Source organism: Myodes glareolus, chromosome 14 (assembly GCF_982192425.1).
Source record: "Myodes glareolus chromosome 14, mMyoGla1.1, whole genome shotgun sequence".
NCBI lineage: Eukaryota > Metazoa > Chordata > Mammalia > Rodentia > Cricetidae > Myodes > Myodes glareolus.
Window position 1 is genome coordinate 52,974,880 of NC_142039.1, and position 18,900 is coordinate 52,993,779.

The following is an 18,900-nucleotide window of genomic DNA, read 5'->3' on the forward strand; positions in this document are numbered from 1 at the left end:
TCAGGATGCCATGTCTAACTCCATATTCAGGAACTAAGTGAATTTATATGCCCCACATTGGGCACCAAATATAGTTGGACTTTCTTTGGACAGTTAACCCCCAAATAAAGAAATGAAGACTTATTATTAATTATGAAAATTTGGCCTTAACTTAGAATCATTTCCAACTAGATCTTATATTTGAAATTAACCCATTTATAGTAATCTACTTTTTGCCACATAACTGTTACCTCTCCTCCTCATGTAGTCCAACTTCCTATGTGTTTTGCTGGTGAATCTGCCTCTCTTCCTCACAGAGTTCCTATTTCTGCACAGAAGTTCTACCTATTCTCTCCTGCCTAGCTATTGGCCATTCAGCTCCTAATTAAACCAATCAGAGCAACACATCTTCACATAGTATAAACAAATATCCCACAATAGGGACAGAGACCTTTTTAGTTCCTCACTTGAAGTGAGTCCCAGTCTTTTTAAGGTGTTGAACATGATTGTAATTCCACAGCATAGCATCAGTATCACCCATTTGCTGCTGGAGGGATCTTGCTCCTAGAGAATGGAGCTAGTTGTTCCATTGATAATATCTTGGATTTTATGGAGGTAGATTTATATTGTAATATGTACAGTAAAGAGTTGAAGTCTGAAGAGGCCATTAGTAGTGACCCAATGTCCTTTCCTAGAGATAAAAGAAGCCCTGGTGACCCATATTTGTCACACCTATTTACCCCTGTTTTCACGGTGTATCAGGGATGAAGCTTTCCTTGAGAAAGAAAGGTAGGTGTATCTCTGTCAAACAGTGCTTCTTGCCCTCACACATGTGCAGCCTATCTACTTATGACATCCTTTACAAAAAAATGGTTCATTTGTTACAACTGATATGATGGTTAGTCTTCATTTTCAACTGGAGTGAATTTATGATCATCATGCAAACATTCCTTTGAACATGCTTATTGTATCCTCATCACTTTGCATTTCCAGAGAGGCTTAGCAGAAGAAGAAAGATCCATCTTGAATGCAGAAAACATAATACCATGGGCTGGGGACCTGGAGTGAAGCAAAGAAGAAAGGAAGCTGAATGTCAGCAATCATCTCTAACTGCATCTATACTATGGAAACAATGTTATCAGCCATCTCACACTCCTGCCCATGCTACCCCTGTCATGATGAACTATGTATATCCTCACACTATAAGCCAAGATAAACTTAATGTTTCCTTAAGGTTGTTTCTTGTCACATTAATGAATAAAGTAACTATTACTGTTGATAAAGCTACTAGACACATCCACATCACCTTGGTGTGGTATATTCTATGGATCTGAACGAATGAATAGCACAGATCTACTATTATAGCATCCTACAAAGTGGTTCTATGCTCTGAAAGTCCTGTATGCTTCATCTGTTCTTCTGTGCCTCTTCCCCAACCCGTGGGAACCTGATCTCTGAATTCTTTCCATGGTTTTCCATCTTGTATAGCATGCTATCTACAGTATGTAGGTCTTTTAGATTGGCTTCTTTCACTTAGTCATATGAATTCAATTTCCCATTGGTGCATAATAACATTACATTATTTATAAACATAAGCATACCACAGTTTATTTACCTATTCACCTAATGGCAAACATATTAGTAATTTCCAAATTATGACTATTATAAATAAACCTTCAATAAACACCTACTCTGCTAGTGATGTTCCTCACTTTTTAGACTGCCCATCACTGTGACTTCCTCCCTTACATTCTAATCTCTGTCCTCCACTGTGCTCTTGTCTTCTACCCCAGATTAATTCTGAAGGACAGACACATTCAGAGGCAGGAGGTACCTGCTCTCAGATGGCGGAACTAACCTGTAAATGCATGTAATGTCTCAGGCCAGGGGATGGCACCTTTGGAGGTTAGGCCCAGAACACACAGGCTCACCAGCTTCCTAAGCTCTAGGGAAGCTTGGATCTACCAAATTAGTTCCAGTTGAGAAGTAGGTGCCAAGGTGGTCAAACTTCTCAACACAATGAGTGTAGGATGGGTTCTTCCTGGACCGACACAGATGGCAGACAGAGTGCACATAGAAAAGGAGCTACTCTGACTCTCTTCTCCTGTCCCTCCTGACTTCTGTCGTATCCCATCACTTTGCTGACTGTCTGGAGAGTTTTCCTGGGTAGGGCATTGAGAACATTCATGTGGCTGGGCAACCATCTCCTTCACATATCCGTTTCTCAGTTCAAAACCTCATCTCTCCCACAGCAGCTTCCTTTTCCCTGGCCTTCTGGAACTCTGTTCTGGTTTTTGTCTGCAAGTTTAACAAGTCCTGGAACCCCGTGTGTATGGACTCCTGCTGTGCTGGTCCTTCTGTGACCATGTGATGTTGCTATGATAGTGACCTCAAGGCTCTCCTTTGTAACAGCTGTCAAAAACAGCTCACTTTTCAAGTCTCTGTGTGTGTGTGTGTGTGTGTGTGTGTGTGTGTACGTGTATATTCAAAGTAATTGAAATCAGTATGTAGAAGAGGAGCCTGCACATCCATGTCTATTAGAGGACTGTTCACAATAGCCAAGATATGTATTAGAATTACCAATAGATGATTAGATAAATAAAATATTTTACACACACACACACACACACACACACACAGAGAGAGAGAGAGAGAGAGAGAGAGAGAGAGAGAGAGAGAGAGAGAGACTAGTCAGCTCTATAAAAGAATATGCATGTTTGTGGAGTTTTTCTATCCTGGCATCTGCTTTCCAAATAACCACAGGAGATTTTTATTAATTATAAATGTTTGGCCAATATCTCATACTTACTACTAACTAGCTCTTACAATTGACCCATATTTCTTTGCTTTGCCACATTGTTCAAGGCTTGTTACCTCATTTTCTACACATATTGCTTCCTCGGTGACCTTTGGTGTCTCCCTGACTCTACCCTTCCTCATTCCATCCTTCTCAGTTTGTTTTTCCTGCTTAATTTTATTCTGTTCAGCTATTGGCCAGTCAACTTGTTTATTAAATCAATCATAGTGATACATATTCACACAGTGTACAGAGGGATTATTCCACAGCATGTTGAGAACATGATGGTGAATGAACTAAATTGGGTAAGGTAAAATAAATATCACACGATGACCCCTTGTATGTTCTTCAAGGTTGAACTCTCAGATGCTGAAGCTAGAATGATGTTATTTTCACCATAGAAAGGGGTCATAGAAAGGGAGGTAAGATACTGCCTCAAAGATAAAAGGTTTCAGCTTGAAAGGAAATTTGAGAGTCCTGAGATACCACACAGGGAACAGAACCAGTGACAGTGTATGATGGACTTGCAAGTATCTGAGAGTAGACTGCAATGGTTCTTATAACAAAAATGAACTATGTGAGGTAAGAGCATGTCTAGTTAGTGTTTATTGCTGTATAGAGAAACCATGGCAACTTTTATAAAGGAAAACATTTAATTGAGATGGCAGCTTACAATTTCAGAGGTTTAGTCCATTATTGTCATGGTGTGAAGCATGGGAGCATGCAGACAGATATAATGCTGGAAAAGGAGCTGAAAGTTCTACATCTTGATCAAGACGCAGAACTGATGTGGGATGTCTTTCTGTATGCTATGAATATTTTTTATTGCCATTGCTTAATAAAGAAGCTGTTTAAGCCTATGGGAGGGCAGAATAAAGCTAGGCAGGGAAGCTAAACTGAATGCTGGGAGAAAGAAGGCACAGTCAGTGAGATGCCATGTAGCTGCCAGAGGAGAAATATGCAAACCACCTGCCAGGAACCTTACTGGTAAGCCACAAGTCTCATGGTAAAATATAAAATAATAGGAATGGATTAATTTAAGATGTAAGAGCTAGGTAGCAATACAATAGAGTCATTGGTCAACCAGTGTTGCAAATAAAACAGTATCTATGTGATTATTTTGGGGCTGGGCAGCAGGGAAATGAACAAGCAGCCTCCATCTACATGGAACAAGACTGTGTGCCATACTGGGCATAGCCTGAGCATATATGAGACATTAAAGCCTGCCTCCACAGTGACAAACTTCCTCTAACAAGGTCATACCTCCTAATAGTACCACTTCCTATAGGCCAAGCATTCACACACATGCATCTATGTGTGTGATGGTGGGCCATTCCTATTCCACCATCACGGAGCTGATGTTAACTGGATTTAGCCATTCCATGTGTAGACATATCAAAGCCTTATTCTCTATGCCAAATACATATAATTTTTATTTTTTAATTTAAAAAAGTGGGTATCATCCTGCTTAGACTAAAACAAGATATCTGTGGGAACAATGCATCATGACCACCAACAGTGGAGGCAGATGCCGAGGATATGACCTTTGTGTGGTGTGGCCCACAGCCTCTTTCATGCCCTGCAGAGATATGGCATCTCCATTTAATAGTGAGGGACTCAAGGCTGAGGCAGCACTTTGCAGACCTGAGTTTCCAAGCCAGTGTCCCAACTAGCCTGAGCAGAGTCACATCCCCAGAGAACGGTGGCTCTGCCTTTAGGAGAGCAAGACAGGCCCAGGAGACAGATGTGCAGCTTCCTAGAGCAAAGCCACCGTGAAAGCCGCAGTTTTGGGGGCACTGTGAAGACCTTCCAAACAGATGCATGAAGACTGATGAAGAAATGAAGAAATTGAAGCCGCTCTCTGACAGGACCGCAGGAATTTGGCAAGGGGTGGCTTAGGCCCAGTGTTATCCACAGTGCTGAAACGCAGCAGCCGGTGGTCATGAAATATTTATGAATGGGGAGTGGATGCTGCATTCTGTAGCACAGCGCAGGGAAAAGCGAAGTTTGAAGAAGACTGTGATAGCAAAACCCACCATTAATTATCAGAAGCAAGCTGTAACACTGGTTCCTATGGCAACAGGGTCCCCAACGGATTTTGTGCCTTTTTTTTTTTTAAGCTGCTCCCATTTACTATGGTACATTGCATTTCACCAGAGGTTTCATGCTTGTCCTATGCAAATGAATATATCCTGTCCTCACAGCTAAGCGGCTGGAGTGGACACCGGCAGGTGGGGCCTGCCTGGGGAAAGTTAGATTATGCAACTGTGAGCTCAGTGCTCTGTGAGGACATTCATGCCTCTGTGAGCATCTGCATTTCTGCTAGAGAGGGAGGGAGAGGGGGAGGGCAGGGACGGAGTTCTGGAAGGGACAACTAGAAAACATGGGTAGTGGAGGGGGCTACTGTTGCCTCTAGCCCCTTGGTTTTGCCTTCTACACTTGCAATAGGGTAGAGACAGCAAAGTGCCTGCTGAACCTGCAGTAGCATTGCAGGGCTTGTGCCTGAAGCCCTCCTCAGGGGGCTTTTACAAACTGTGGCTGGCTTTACAGAGCAATGGGATCTCCTTGAAACTGATCTAACCCTCCTTCTCCCAGAGGCTATTGCTCCCTGCCCCCCCCCCCCCCCCGTCATTAAATCTCTTTCCTCTAGGGCAGTGGTTTCCAACTTTCTAACACTGCGACCCTTTAATACAGTTCCTCATGTTGTGGTGACCCCCAACTGTAGGAGGGAGGCCACTTGTTTGTACTGGCTGTCCAGAACCAAAATAATCACACAGAAACTGTATTAGTTAAATCACTGCTTGGCCCATTAGCTCTAGCTTCTTATTGGACAACTCTTGCATATTAAGTCAACCCATTTTTATTAATCTGTGTAGCTGTGGCTTATCAGCTAAAGTTCTGTCTGGCTCCAGTGGGGCTACATGGCTTCTCTCCGACTCCGCCCTTCTTTCTCCCAGCATTCAGTTCCATCTTTCCCGTCTACCTAAGTTCTGTCCTGCTCTGTATCCAAAGCAGTTTCTTTACTCGTTAATGGTAATCACAGCATACCGAGGGAAATCCCACATCACCCAACCATAAAATTATTTTCATTGCTACTTTATAACGATAGTTCTGCTACTGTTATGAACTGCAAGGTAAGTATCTGATATGCGACAGGACCCACAGGTTGAGAAACACTACTCTAGGACTAAAAGGGAATTTTATTTGCTAGAGAGGTGTGCTGGTATAACCTCAGTTATCAACTTGAGATGTAGAATTACCTGGGAGAAGAGCCTCTGGGCCTGCCTGTGGAGAGTGGTCTTGATCAGATTAACTGAGGTGTAAAGAGTTGCCCACTGTGGGTGGCACCATTCCTTAGGTTCGGCTCCTGAACTATGTAAAAAGGGAAAATGAGCTAAGCACAAGTGTTCATGGATCTCTGCGTCCTGCCACCATGACTTCCTCCCCATGATATACTACACTCCTGAGCTGTGTGTGACAACAAACCCTTTCCTCCTTAAACTGCTTTAGCCAGGACATTTTATCGAAGCCAAAGGGAAAACAGCTAGGGTAACAGGTGCTATTCTGGTTGCCTGGCTGTGCACAATGCTGTCTACTGAAGCGTGCTAGTATCTGGCGCTTGAGCGCAGACAGGAGGTGAAGGTGCCGTCCTCCGTCTCTATACTGCTGACAAAGGCCATGTACATATTCAGAGGCTCTGCCACTGGAGAGGAGGGCAGAGAGCTCAAAGGACGATGGAGTCACCATTCTGTATTTGAGTGGAATGCTATCTGGATGTGTCCCAGAGCTGGGAAGCTTAGGAGCCTTTGTACATGCCACCCAACCTCCCAATTCAGACTCTACCCCCACAGCTAATCTGCAGGTCCTTGGGAGGGGACAGAAGACACACTGATACCTGACTGTCTTTTGGGCCATCACTTTACTAGCGCCAACCAGGAGGAAACCTTGCCCTTTACACCTTGCTGAGGGTGTGGATGTGGGGTCCCCAGGAGAGTTCCTAGGCTCCTTCATTATTCAGGCTTAGAACTGGCTCCAGAGGCCAGCAGCCGCAGAAGGACCCACAAGGAGCAGGGTGGGCTTTTGGTCACAGACGTGTCTTCACAGACAGAGCTCTGAACTCCTTTGGTGGACAGGGATTTCCTGAGTCTTTTGAGCCAAGTGTTCTGAGGAATGCTGTGGAACCTCTCTAGGCCTGTGTTCTTCCTCTGTAGAAAAGGGACTGACGGTGGGGGCAGGAGTCATTAATGGGGGCTGCTCCCTACCTGGCAGTGCTTCTTTTAATAATAATAATTGGAATCTGCTCCAGTGAGAGCAGCCCGGAGGAGAGTCTCATGAATATTCATGGAAGGGAGCTCAGGCGTCAGCCCTGGAGAGCCAGGCCCTTCAAAGGAGAGAGGGCATGGAAGCTTGGGAGACTCCAGAGGGGGCAGGGCAATGACTCCTTTTCTCCTGCTCCAGGGAGGATTGTGTCTTGGAGGGAGGGAGATGGCCAGGAATCCTCTCCGGTCAGGAGTACAAAATGCACAGTCCGTGTTCCAACTCAGTGAACCCACTCTGTCTGTCTCCGCCCCTGATTGCAGCTTCTCCACACAGGTGCCTTACCCTGGCACCTGAAGCCTGGAAAAGAACCTGTTTGTGTTTTTGAAGTTGTACATAATGATGGGAGGCCGTGCCATGCTTCAGCACGGCTGCACAAGCCATGGGTGCTGCTGCATGCCGATGATTCTCACACTCAGGAGCCTGAGACAAGAAGATGACCAGTCTGAGGTCAGCCAGGGTCACAGGGCAAGTTCAAGGCAAGCATCGGCTACATAGTGAGTCTGGGAACAGCCTAGGATACATATATGTTCCCTATCTCACAGGGAAGAAATTAAAAGCAAATCACAGTAAATAGACTTCCAAAAACATTTCTTTTTGCTGGTGAAAATATTAGAAGTTTTCTCTCCCAGTGTTTTGATGTATTCAGTGTTATGCCCAAATCTGCAAAGTCCCCCAAAAGCCAACAAGGCAACCGAGTCCTGTACGTAAAAGCAAAGAGCCTTTATTTTATACAAGTTTGCAAACTCGGTCTCTCCGCATGTCCAATGTATTGGAATAAATGGAGGGCCCCAAGCACAGTTAGAGTTGGGTTTTTATTGTAATAGTAAAGGTGAGGGTGAGGGGTTTCTGAGGTTTAGGATCCCTGATTGGCTGACATTTGTGTAGGAGTGTTCTGGTGAGTGTGTGCTGGCTGGTGATCCTATCTACAGTGGTTGGAATGTTAGGCGTTTCCTTTGGATGGTCTGTTCTCCGATGGTGCTTGGGCAATCTCAGTTTGTGGTTCTTCCTGCAACCAGATATTGCTTCAGGATAAACTACTGATACTCAGGCCTCCATTAAACTTACCAATGGCTGAGCCCTACTCTGGCAGGTGATAATGGTTGGAAGTAAAGCACTTCCTTTGGGTGGTCTGTCCATATTTAGCTTATCATGGCTGGCTGCTACATTCAGTACATAGTTATCCGCAGTGATTGCTCAGCTGTGCAGTCACTACCAAAAACTAATCTGTCTTCCCTAACAGTGACTTGAACTTATTGACCATCCCCTCTCCAGCTCCCCAACTTTTCCAGCCTGGGCTGCCTCCATTCCACTCCTAACTTGCACGAGACCCACTCATCAAGTTCTACATGTATGTGGGAGCATGTAGTATGTGCCTTCCTGTGCCTGTCTTATTTTGCATAACACGATGCCCCTAGGCCTATCTGTGTTGTCACATGTTATTTCCGTATCTTGGGCAGCAGCTCATACCAGATGAGAGCATGTGGGTATTGGTATCCCCTGGCCTGCAAATGTCCCCGTCTCAGAATACAAAGTGTTCATGAAGCTCCCAAAGAGTCAGTCACCTATTCAGAGCTTTCAAGAGACCAACTCATAAGTCCTAGTGTGACCACACACACACACACACACACACACACACACACACACACACACCCTTTCACCTGCTTCCTTATCCATGTGAGTTTACTGAAATGTTAGAGGACCATTTGGCTACAAACATTTGCCAGGCATAGTGATTCACACTTGCCTGTAACTACAGCACACAGAAGGATTGTGTCAAGTTCAAGTTCAGCCTAGATTATATACAGAATTCTGGGCCAGCCTCAGCTACAGAGTGAGATCCTGTCTAAAGAAAGAAAACCAGAAAACCAGTTGTGATTTTCCAGGCGCTGTCTTAATTTGCTTTTTGTTGCCGTGATAATGTCCATAACCTAAAGCAACACAGGGATGAAAGGTTTTATTTCAGCTTACAGGTTACAGCTTGCCATCAAGGGAAGCCAAGGCAGAAACTCAAGGCAAAACCTGGAGGTAAGAACTGAAGTAGAAACCACAAAAGAATGCAGCTTCCTGGCTTGCTCCCCAAAGTGTTCAGTTTGCGTCCTTATACACCCCAGTACCACCTATACCCAGCCATGATTCTACCCATAGTGGGATGGGCTTTCTCATATCAATCATTAACTAATAAAATTCCCTTCGGACTTGCCTATAGGCAATCTGTAGTGGTTTAATGAGAATGGCCCACATAGGCTCATGTGTTTAAAGGGTTAGTTCCCAGTTAGCAAAACTGTTTGGGGAGGATTAGGTGGTGCGGCCTTGTTGGAGGAAATATGTCACTGGGAGTAAACTTTGAGGTTTCAAAAGCCCACACCAGGCCCAGTGTCTCTTTTTCTGCCCACTGCCTATGGGTCAGGATGTATAGCACTCAGTTGCTGCTCCAGTACCATGACTGTCTGCACCCCACCACGATGATAACGGACTAACCCTCTGAAACTGTAAGCCAGCCCCCAATTGAATGCTTTTCTTTGTGAGAGTTGCCTTGGCCATGGTCTTTTTACAGAAGTAGAACACTGACTAAGATATAATGTGAGGAGACATTTTCTCAATTGAGGTTTTCTTCCCAGGTAATTCCAGCTTCTGTTAAGCTGACAGAACAAACAAACAAACAACAATAGCAAACTAACTAGGACAGACATTATCCCATGAGCCAGGTATGGTGGCTGCAGGATTTGGAGGGCAGGCACTGACCTTGTGCAAGTTTGGCTGGAAGGTGACGTTTTATTGACCTATCCCTCTGAGCTGAGATAGATGCTCCCAATGTTTAGAGGACTGAAAACATTTGTGTTTTGTAGCTGCCAGATGACACGATTACCTAATTGGTTCTAGTATAATAAAATCTTGGGAGTCTGAAATTGAGATTAAAACCCTAATGGTTGGCCAACCCTTTTTCCACATTCTCCATAACCTCCAGCACCAGAAATTTTCCCCAAACTCCTTCTGATTCTCTTCCTGTCCTCTCTAACCACTCTGCAAAGTCCTCTAAGAATTTTATGGCTAATCCCAGTTAGCCAATCGCTGACTCTCACCGAGATTCAAGGTTAATTTACTGGCACAGTAGATTGGCTATCCAGACAATTTTTCTGCAACAGTATTTGAGGCCTAAACACTAGAGGTGGAACTCTGAGTCCACCCAGCACCATCTTCAAAGGCCACAGGGTCCATCCTCCCTCCTCGAGCTGGTTTGGGTATTCACTGTCTCGGGGCTCTCTGGTGAGGAATTCTCTTTGTGGGGCCATACTCCTTTGGGGGTAGGAAAATGGGAAGGGGCAGCGAGTACTCTTAACTAGACATGGAAAGACAAAGACCATATTTGTGTGTGTGTGTGTGAAAACTAGAGGGAAATGTTGAAAGTAGTGATTGCTAGAACCTGGGGCAGGTCTGTGTGGTGCGTGTGTAGACTGTTTGGCTACAATCGGTGCATACTATAGTACATATGAAACTATCAGTCCTGTTGGTGTTTAATACATGTTAGTAAGAAACAAACACACAAATTTATTTTTTAAAGATTTTTATTTGTGTGTGTGTGTATGTGTTGCCCTTGTAGGCCATAAGAGAATAGCAGATTCCCTGGAGCCGGAGTCACAGGCAGTTTTGAGCCACCCAACATAAAACATATAAGTTCAATAAAAGATATACATACTGAAAAGTCGCACCATAAACTGTACATTCTGCATCTTTAAAAATTATAGCATTATCAAAACTCTAACCACCTTTGCTCCTCTACACAGTGACTCGTCCCTCAAGGATAGTCACAGTCCTGGCTTATGAGAACATGGATTGACTCTATCCTGGTCTACTTGGCTTAAGGAGAAAAGTGTTAACTTGAAGATAATATGATGTTGTCATACTGATTTACAGTGGAATGAAAGAGAATGGGGCCCTTGTAGGTAGCCCAAGAGGAAGGCCAGAGAGATGCTTTGGGAAAGGCATCTTGAGGCAGTTAATGATTTCAGTGTTTTTTCTACTTATTCTTTGAAGGAGGGATGGATGTATTGGGGGAAATTAGGAATTACAAGACCCTACCATATATTGAGCAGAAGGGAAAGATTTCCAATTTCCTGTTTCATTGAAATAGTCACACTGTTATACAAAGAGCCTTGTGATTTACATTAATGAACATTTTTTTGCGTCTCATTTTGAACATGAGCTCAATAAAAGTTAATTAAAATGTAAAATTCACAAATGACCTTCTGTGGGTTAATTAAGGCTAATGAAAACAAGCTTTTCTTCATGGTTCCTCACCTATGGAAACCTAAGAAAACAGCTCTCAAAGCAACTAGGCTCATTGCTTTCAACATTTATGCTGAAAACCGTAAGAATGGAAATCTGGAAAGGGAGGGGTCAGGGTACATGCAAGGATATGTTATCCTAGAAGTCAGGGGAAATGGCCTCTGATATGAAGGGCTAAGGTGAGTGAAGGCAGGAAGGAGGGGGTGGAAAAGAGCAGAGGTATGAGCTATGAATCTCATAGATGTCTGAGAGCTTCTCCGTGGTGGGTAGGGGCAGTTAGGAATTATGGTGGCAAAAGCTGGTTGTCAATTTGACATAAATCTAGAATCTCCTTGGAGACCAATCTCCCTGGATGCCTGTGAGGAAGTTTCTAGATTGAGTTGGTTGAGGTGCAAAGATCTACCCTAACTATAGATGGCACCATTCCAAGGACTGAGATCCTGGACTGAATAGAACAGAAAAAGAGTGCTGACCAGCATTCATTGCTCCCTGACTGTAAATACAGTGTGACCTACTGTGGAATAATCCTGTACACTGTGAAAATGTGTTGCTCTCATTGTTAATAGAAAACGCTGATTGGCTGATAGCTTGGCAGGATTTTCAGGGCCAAGAGCATGCTGGGAGGAAGAAGGGTGGAGTCAGAGGAGTCATCAGCAGACACAGAGAAAGTGAGAGGTACAAGATGAGAGGTAATGTCATATATCTGAATGTAGATTAATAGAAATGGATTAATTTAAGTTGTAAAGACTAGCTAGTAATAAGCCTGAGCTATTGACTGAGCATTTATAATTAATATTAAGTCTCTGTGTTGGTTATCTGGGACTGGCAGGTAGGAAAGAAAAGTCTGCGTACAGTGTCCAGCTGCCTCAGGCTCCTGCTGCCATGATTTTCCATGACAATTATGAATTGTGCCCTTGAACTGTGAGCCAAAACAAACCCTTGTCTCTTTAAGGTGTTCTGTCACAGCAGAGGAAGGATCTAATATAGAGATGTCCCTCCTCTTTGTGAGAGTATCTGACACTAATCAGTTGGGAGGCAATTGGCTACAAGGAATAGAATCCCTTGTTCACTTCAATCGGAAGGAACAGCTGCTCTGCTCTCTTACAAGCCTGGCAGGATGCAATTCCAGGACTGCTTAATCCACCAGCTCCCTGATGGCTTGAGACCCAGGCTCTTTCCATCTTTCTGCTCTGCCATACTAAATGCTTGGCTTATGCTAATGGCTGCTCTGCTAATAGACAGATGCTGGGGTTTCGGGAATAGCACAGCGGTCTCCACCACAAAAGCAGAAATGCATAATTCTTACTTTCAAGTTGCCAGTTATTTATTTATTTACATATTTATTTAGAAATGAAAATTTATGCAGGATCTTCTCCTTGACCCAGACAGCTGCACACCATGTGTATGCCCTGAAACCAGTTATTTGCTGAGGAAATTATTCCACATCATCTGGCCATGACCTCTCAGCCCCAGGTAAACAGACAGCCTAGCTTTCCATGAAGGACTCAGTAACTTGGACAGGATGAACAAAGGCAGAGTTCCAGTTGCAGGAAAACAAATGGAGAAAACGTGAAGGTGGCCACCTCTTCAAGCTCTGCAGAGCTATCTGTTTCCTTTTCCCAGCTGTCCTAGTTAGGGCTTCTACTGCTGTGAAGAGACACCACGACCACGGCAACTCTTATAAAGGAAGACATTTAATTGGGTGGCTTACTTACAGTTCAGAGGTTCAGTCTGTTATCCTTATGGTGGGACATGGCCAAGTGCAGGCAGATGTGGTATAAGAGCTGTAACGGAGAGTCCTACATCTTGCTGGCAACAGGAAGTAGTCTGCGACACTGAGAAGTATCTTGAGCATATATGAGACCTCAAAGTGTGCTTCCACAGTGACACACTTCCTCCAACAAGACCACGTCTACTCCAACAAGGCCACACCTCCTAATAGTGCCACTCCCTTTGGGGACCAATCTCTTTCAAACCACCACATCAGGTTAAAGAGGCCCAATCTTGGGGACTGGAGACTGACCCTTTGGTTATCTCATTTGTCTTGGTAGCAAACAGTCAGCATCACTTCAGACAAATGAACACCATGTAGTGAACACTTGATTACACTCAGACTGTTCAGGAAGGGAGCACATATAAACATGTAGGGATGCTTTTAGAAAAATTGCAGGGTATCTAAACTTGGCTCTTGATGTAGGTACCCTTTCCTTTCTGTGTCCTTCCTTACCACTCGCGTCCGGCCCAAGAGACCAAGTATGAGTTACTCTATTCACTGCTGTGATGAGACGCCAGAAAAAGAAGCGACTAAGGGAGGGAGGCTTTATTTTGGCTCACAATTTAAGAAGGGATACAGTCTATCATGGGGAGGGGAGAGAGGGGTATGGAAACAGGAGTGTGAGGCTCCTGGTTGCATTTCACACACAGGCTGGCAGCAGAGGATGTTGGATGCTGGTGCTCAGTTTGCTTTTTCATTTTATTAAGTCCAGGTCTTTAGCTCACAGGTTGGCGCTGCCCACAGTCAGGGTGAGTCTTCCCTCCTTGGTTAACTCTCTGTAATCATCCTAGACACACCTAGATGTGTGTGGCCACGACGATAAATCCAGTCGAGTTGACAATGAAGATTTATCATCACACCCAGGTGTGCTTATATTCCTCTCTGATCTATCAAAGCATCAAATATATTGACCTAAAGTTTGCATGGCCAGTGGGCACACACTGGGGATTAAAAAGCAGCAGACATTGAACCTCAGCTCTGCCTCCATCTTCCAACTATTTTAAGTCTCAGTTTCCTTAAATACAAATGAGGACACTGGCAGTGGGTCATGGTTACTATGGTTCTTGTTATTTGTATTAGGACAAGGCTTCCTTGAATCCTTATCTTCATGCCCCTCAGCCCCCAGTTTTCTTTACTCTCAGTATACTTTTTCTGTAGGAGGGCTCTCCTCAAGTTTCTGGAAACTTCTGTGCCTGTATGAAGTCAAAATGGGAAGTTCCTGGGAGAACACATCTCTCTGACGCAGCTCTCGTGTGAGTCTGGTTTTGTTTTTTTTTTTTTTCATTATTACAATATAATAACTGCGGTGAGTTTGCTTTGTAAATGAAAGACACTTTTGTAGATCTCAATTCTGGAGATAAAAGAGCATAGTTCCAACATTAGCCAGGCTACTGTGTGTGTGTGTGTGTGTGTGTGTGTGTGTGTGTGGGAGAAGAAGAGAGAGAGAGAGAGAGAGAGAGAGAGAGAGAGAGAGAGAAAGAGAAAGAGAGAGAGAGAGATTTTGCAGGGGCCTGGGGATCTTGCCCTTTCTGAGAGCACAGAAAAACCGCTCTGTTGCAGCTTGTTTCTGAAATGCACTCCCCACGCTCATGTTTTGCCCACTGGACCCTAACTTCCAGTGCTATGTTTGGAAGCCGTGAACACTTTAGGAAGCCGGGCCTGGCTGGTGGAAGTAGGTCACTGAGGAAAAGCCTATGAAAGTCATGCCAACCTCAGTCCTAACCCGAATGTTCTGCTTCTTGATCTTCTACCATGTGAAGAGGCCCCACCACACACCTGCTGACGTAATCTCTACTATTGCCTTCATTAAAATGATGGGCTGAAACTCCCCTAAACTTGTCTCCGAAATCGCCCCTTCTTCCTCAAGTCACTCCTGTCAGGTATGTTGGTCACCGTGACACCAAAGGAACTAATAATAGACATAGACGCTCAAAGTTTTCACCTCACAATTTTGCCACACTGAGAACTAAGCCTTCAACACATGAGCCTTTAGGAGACATACTCAGGCCATAGCCAGCCTTGCTATGGCTCAACCGCCTTGCTTAGCTTCCTTCTTGTCTTGTTTCTATTCTGTACTCTCCCTTGGGGGACACTGCTTAAATTTACTTCTGCCCAAAACGCCACTCCTCATGAGTCCTCACCTCAGAGCCAGATTGTGGGGAACCAACCTCAAAGCAGAATTCAAAATTTTTGAAGTTTCCAGTCCCTGTTGGAGCACAGAGAACAGTGGCGTCTTCGGTCCTGTTCTTATTTCCTTACCACCCTAGCTGTTCCATGGGGGGAAAAAATTAAAAGATCACAAAGGGAGACATTGCTGTGATATGGGACCCCTGAGTGGCAGCGGGATACAAAGATATCCTCTAGCGTCTCTCAGCCCACATTCCGAGCATCAAAGTGTTCTGAGAGACTGGATTCAGCCATGACCAGGCAGGTCATGTGAAAACTGAACTTACATCTCCACAGAGGGTCATTGCTGTCAACTGAGCCAGACGTGCTTCTCTTTGTGGGAGATGCACACTGTGAACTTGTAGAATTTGGATTGTGGAAGATGATTTCCCAAAGATTCTTGCTGAGATGACACAGTCCACCCCAGGTGAGTTGCTGCCAGCTGTATGCTGACCGTGTAGAAAGCTGTTCCTTTCTCTTTTATTCCAATATAGATCTCTTCGGTTTTGCTTAGGCCTAGCTGGGAATCTTCAAAATCCTTTCAAAGATTGGAAATGATTCCACAATGACCCCAAAGCAGGCGGATTCAAGACACAATGAGAGGTACGTACTAGGCAGAGTCTCAAGTCTCTTGCAGGGCAAGTGTGTCCTTAGTCATAGTTCCACACGGATTCTCCATTAGTGTGGACTTGCTGTCTCTTTAGTGGGAAGGACAGGGACGTCATGGAATGCTGTAGAGAAAAAGTCTTTGAGGTCACAGTGTAGTGACTTCAAAGGCCTCCAAGGTGCAGACCGAGCATGAGGTGATGGCCAAGGCCACCTCGTTCTGATGCACACAGGGGGGGTCTAAGCAGAGCGTTGGGAAGCTCAAACCTCAGAGCAGCCGTCTTCCCCAAGCACTTCCCACCTCTCGCTTCATACACAGTTAGCAAGTCCTGCAGACTGCATCTGGCTGTGCTCGGACCCTTCCAAACCCTCTGCTTCCGTCCTACCCAGAGTCACAGCTACCTCTTTCTTGCACCACAGTGGCTCCTTGCCTCTTGGCAGCTCATTCTCTACACTGTGACTAGAATGACTTTTGAATAGTTCGGTTTTCCACATCTAAAATCTGTTACTGTTTTTTTTTTTTCACAGTTAGTTGTTTTTTGATTCATGACAGTTTGATGTATAGATGCCCTCCCACGCTTCTCTAAGTTATTAAGTAAGTGGATTTAAGCCTTTCTGCTCTGATTAGAATATTAGCTTCTTCCTCAGCCATAAATTCATTCTTTTGTTGAGTCTCCTGATACCTGTTTGGGTATCAACCTCTAAATCTCTGTGCTTGGTCTCTGATATGAAATCATAGCTGTGCATTAATAAGCCTATGGGAAGGGGGCGAAAGCCATTGCTTCAATTGCATGGGGACAGATGCCAATCATACTACCATGAAGGCAGCGCGTTATCCCATTTGCTTTTTGGGGAGTGGGTGGGTACTGGGGATTTCATCCAGGGTCTTATACTTGACAAACAAACACTCTACCCCCGACTCATCTACCTGTACTGGCAGCTTATTTCTCCTAGGTGCTTTCGGTTTCCCAGGGGTCTGATCTGTCCACGTATCCAGTTTTCACACTGAAGGGGCCAATCTAGAAGCAGGACTATCCCTACCTGACCGAAAAACTACCTGGCCATGCAAACCAAAGACCATCTTCAAAGGCATCTTCTTCTTCATTACCTTGATCATGATAGTTCATTCAATATGGACTAGCTTACAAAAGTCCTCTCCTACCGTGTCAAAGTCTATGAAGCAGAGGCTGCGTCTGTCTGGGCCACCAACCTGCACCCAGTTCGTAACATTGCATTTGACATGCCTCATTCAAGAAATAATCATTAAACAATGTCTTGTTTTTGCTTTTGCATCAGACTTCTTTTTAGAAAGGATTCTTTTTAGAAAAGATTCTTAACTAAACACAGAAAGCAGCTGTGAGATAGGGCATGCTACCAAACGAGAGCAAAAGACCCTGCGTGTCCACTTGGGTCTTCCATGCCCCAACCCCCTTTTTCTGCTTCTGGGAAAATTACTCCTTCATCTCTGGCCTCCTGGCCTCTCTCTGGAGTCTGACTTCACCTTCCTGAAAGCAGGAGTTTTTTTCCTACTAAATTCTGCTGCCTGCTGCCAGCAGAGAGAGGTGGAGCCTGCAGAGGCGGCTGCAGGACCATCCTGTGCCATTTGAGGAGACATTCCCATTAGTCACTGGGTCTTGGGGGTCTCAGCAAGCAGGATATGGAAATCTGAAGGGAGAGAGGGCTTCGTGCTGCACCATTTTTGAGTCATCCGTGAGTGTCAGCACCCCCACCCCACCCGTGAGCACGACTGTGCCATCTGCAGCCATCTGCCCAGCCTCTCAACCGTGGTACCAGCTGCAGTAGGTAAGAGGGCCTTCCCAAAACAGAGGATGCTTCCTGAGTCTGAAGAGGAGGAGACTTTAACAATCAAAGGTCCTCCCCAACTGTTTTATAAGTAAGGAAAATAGGCCACAGCTGAGATGACTGGCCCAAGGTCACCCTGGCAAAGATGGGGGAGCTGGGACCAGAATGAAGGGCTCCTGGTACCCATAGGTACTGGGACCACATCAAGGTATGCTCCCCGCTTACCCTTTTCATCTTGTCCTCTCGACCCTTCTTATGGTTTCAGTCCCAGGCCCCAGCTTCAAGAACACCCCTGCCCCATCACCATGTAAGCTGCCGCTTCCTTCTCGGGCCTCCAGGTCTTGCTGGTCTCTGGTCATGTGGCACTTGCCTAAACAAAGCTCCCTAAGTAGTAGCAGGCAGAATATAGGAGCAGCATCTGAGGACCAACAATTGGCCCTAGCCGGTTGTGCTGGCGAAGGCTAATACTCACTTCCTTCCCGAGAAAGTGTGACTTCCAGAGTCCTGGGATGAGAGTCCTTCCTAGGCCCCTCGCTGCGAATGAACTCCTTTAACAAGACCACACTGACTTAGTCTTTGCACTTCCGGCCCCTCCTCCCTGCTGTCATTTCTTCTCCATTGCTTTGATCGTCTCAACAGACCGTCATTCCCCTTTTAAGAGATGTCACCGTACCTGGAATCAGTTGACTCCTGTACCTAGCACACTGGCTTATTTCTCTGTCTTTTCGTTCTCCCTGGGGTCACTTAGGGCAGAACTGTGTCCAGGACCTGTCATCTCCAGTGCTGAGAAGGCTTTGTCCTGAAAGCTAGGCTGTCTGGGATCTGACCCCCGAGACTGAAACCTGGTACAAAGGGGTGGATGGGAGGGTTCAACCGCTACCTCCCACCCCAGTTAGAATTCGGGGAGGAGGTAACAAGCCGCGGTCTGGTTATGTCACAGGGCTCCATCCTGGCATGGTGTTGCCTGGAAAGCCGAGTGTGAGGGCCTGTGGGACTTGGCTGGCCAGCTGAGGACTGTGGTGTCTTGTCCTTCCAAGAGCATTTTCAGTGTGATACATGCGGGAATAAACGGTTCAGAGATCAGCCAAGTTTGGCACGCACAGTTCCCTGCAAATCTCTGTCCCTCTTGCCAGTTTGTCCTAGTACCCTTGGCTCTGAACGACCCGACAGG

The 18,900-nt window shown here is 45.2% G+C and overlaps 1 protein-coding gene across 1 annotated transcript in view; it reads left to right on the forward strand.

Moving 5' to 3' along the window:
- The window catches only part of Fars2 (phenylalanyl-tRNA synthetase 2, mitochondrial), a 427,446-nt gene extending 426,234 nt beyond the window's left edge, over nt 1-1,212 (forward strand). The window contains exon 8 of the mRNA XM_087896536.1: nt 973-1,212. Within this exon, the coding sequence (XP_087752662.1) occupies nt 973-982 (10 nt within the window). The 3' untranslated portion in view covers nt 983-1,212. The remainder of the gene's footprint in view (nt 1-972) is intronic.
- The last annotated feature ends 17,688 nt before the right edge of the window (nt 1,213-18,900 follow it).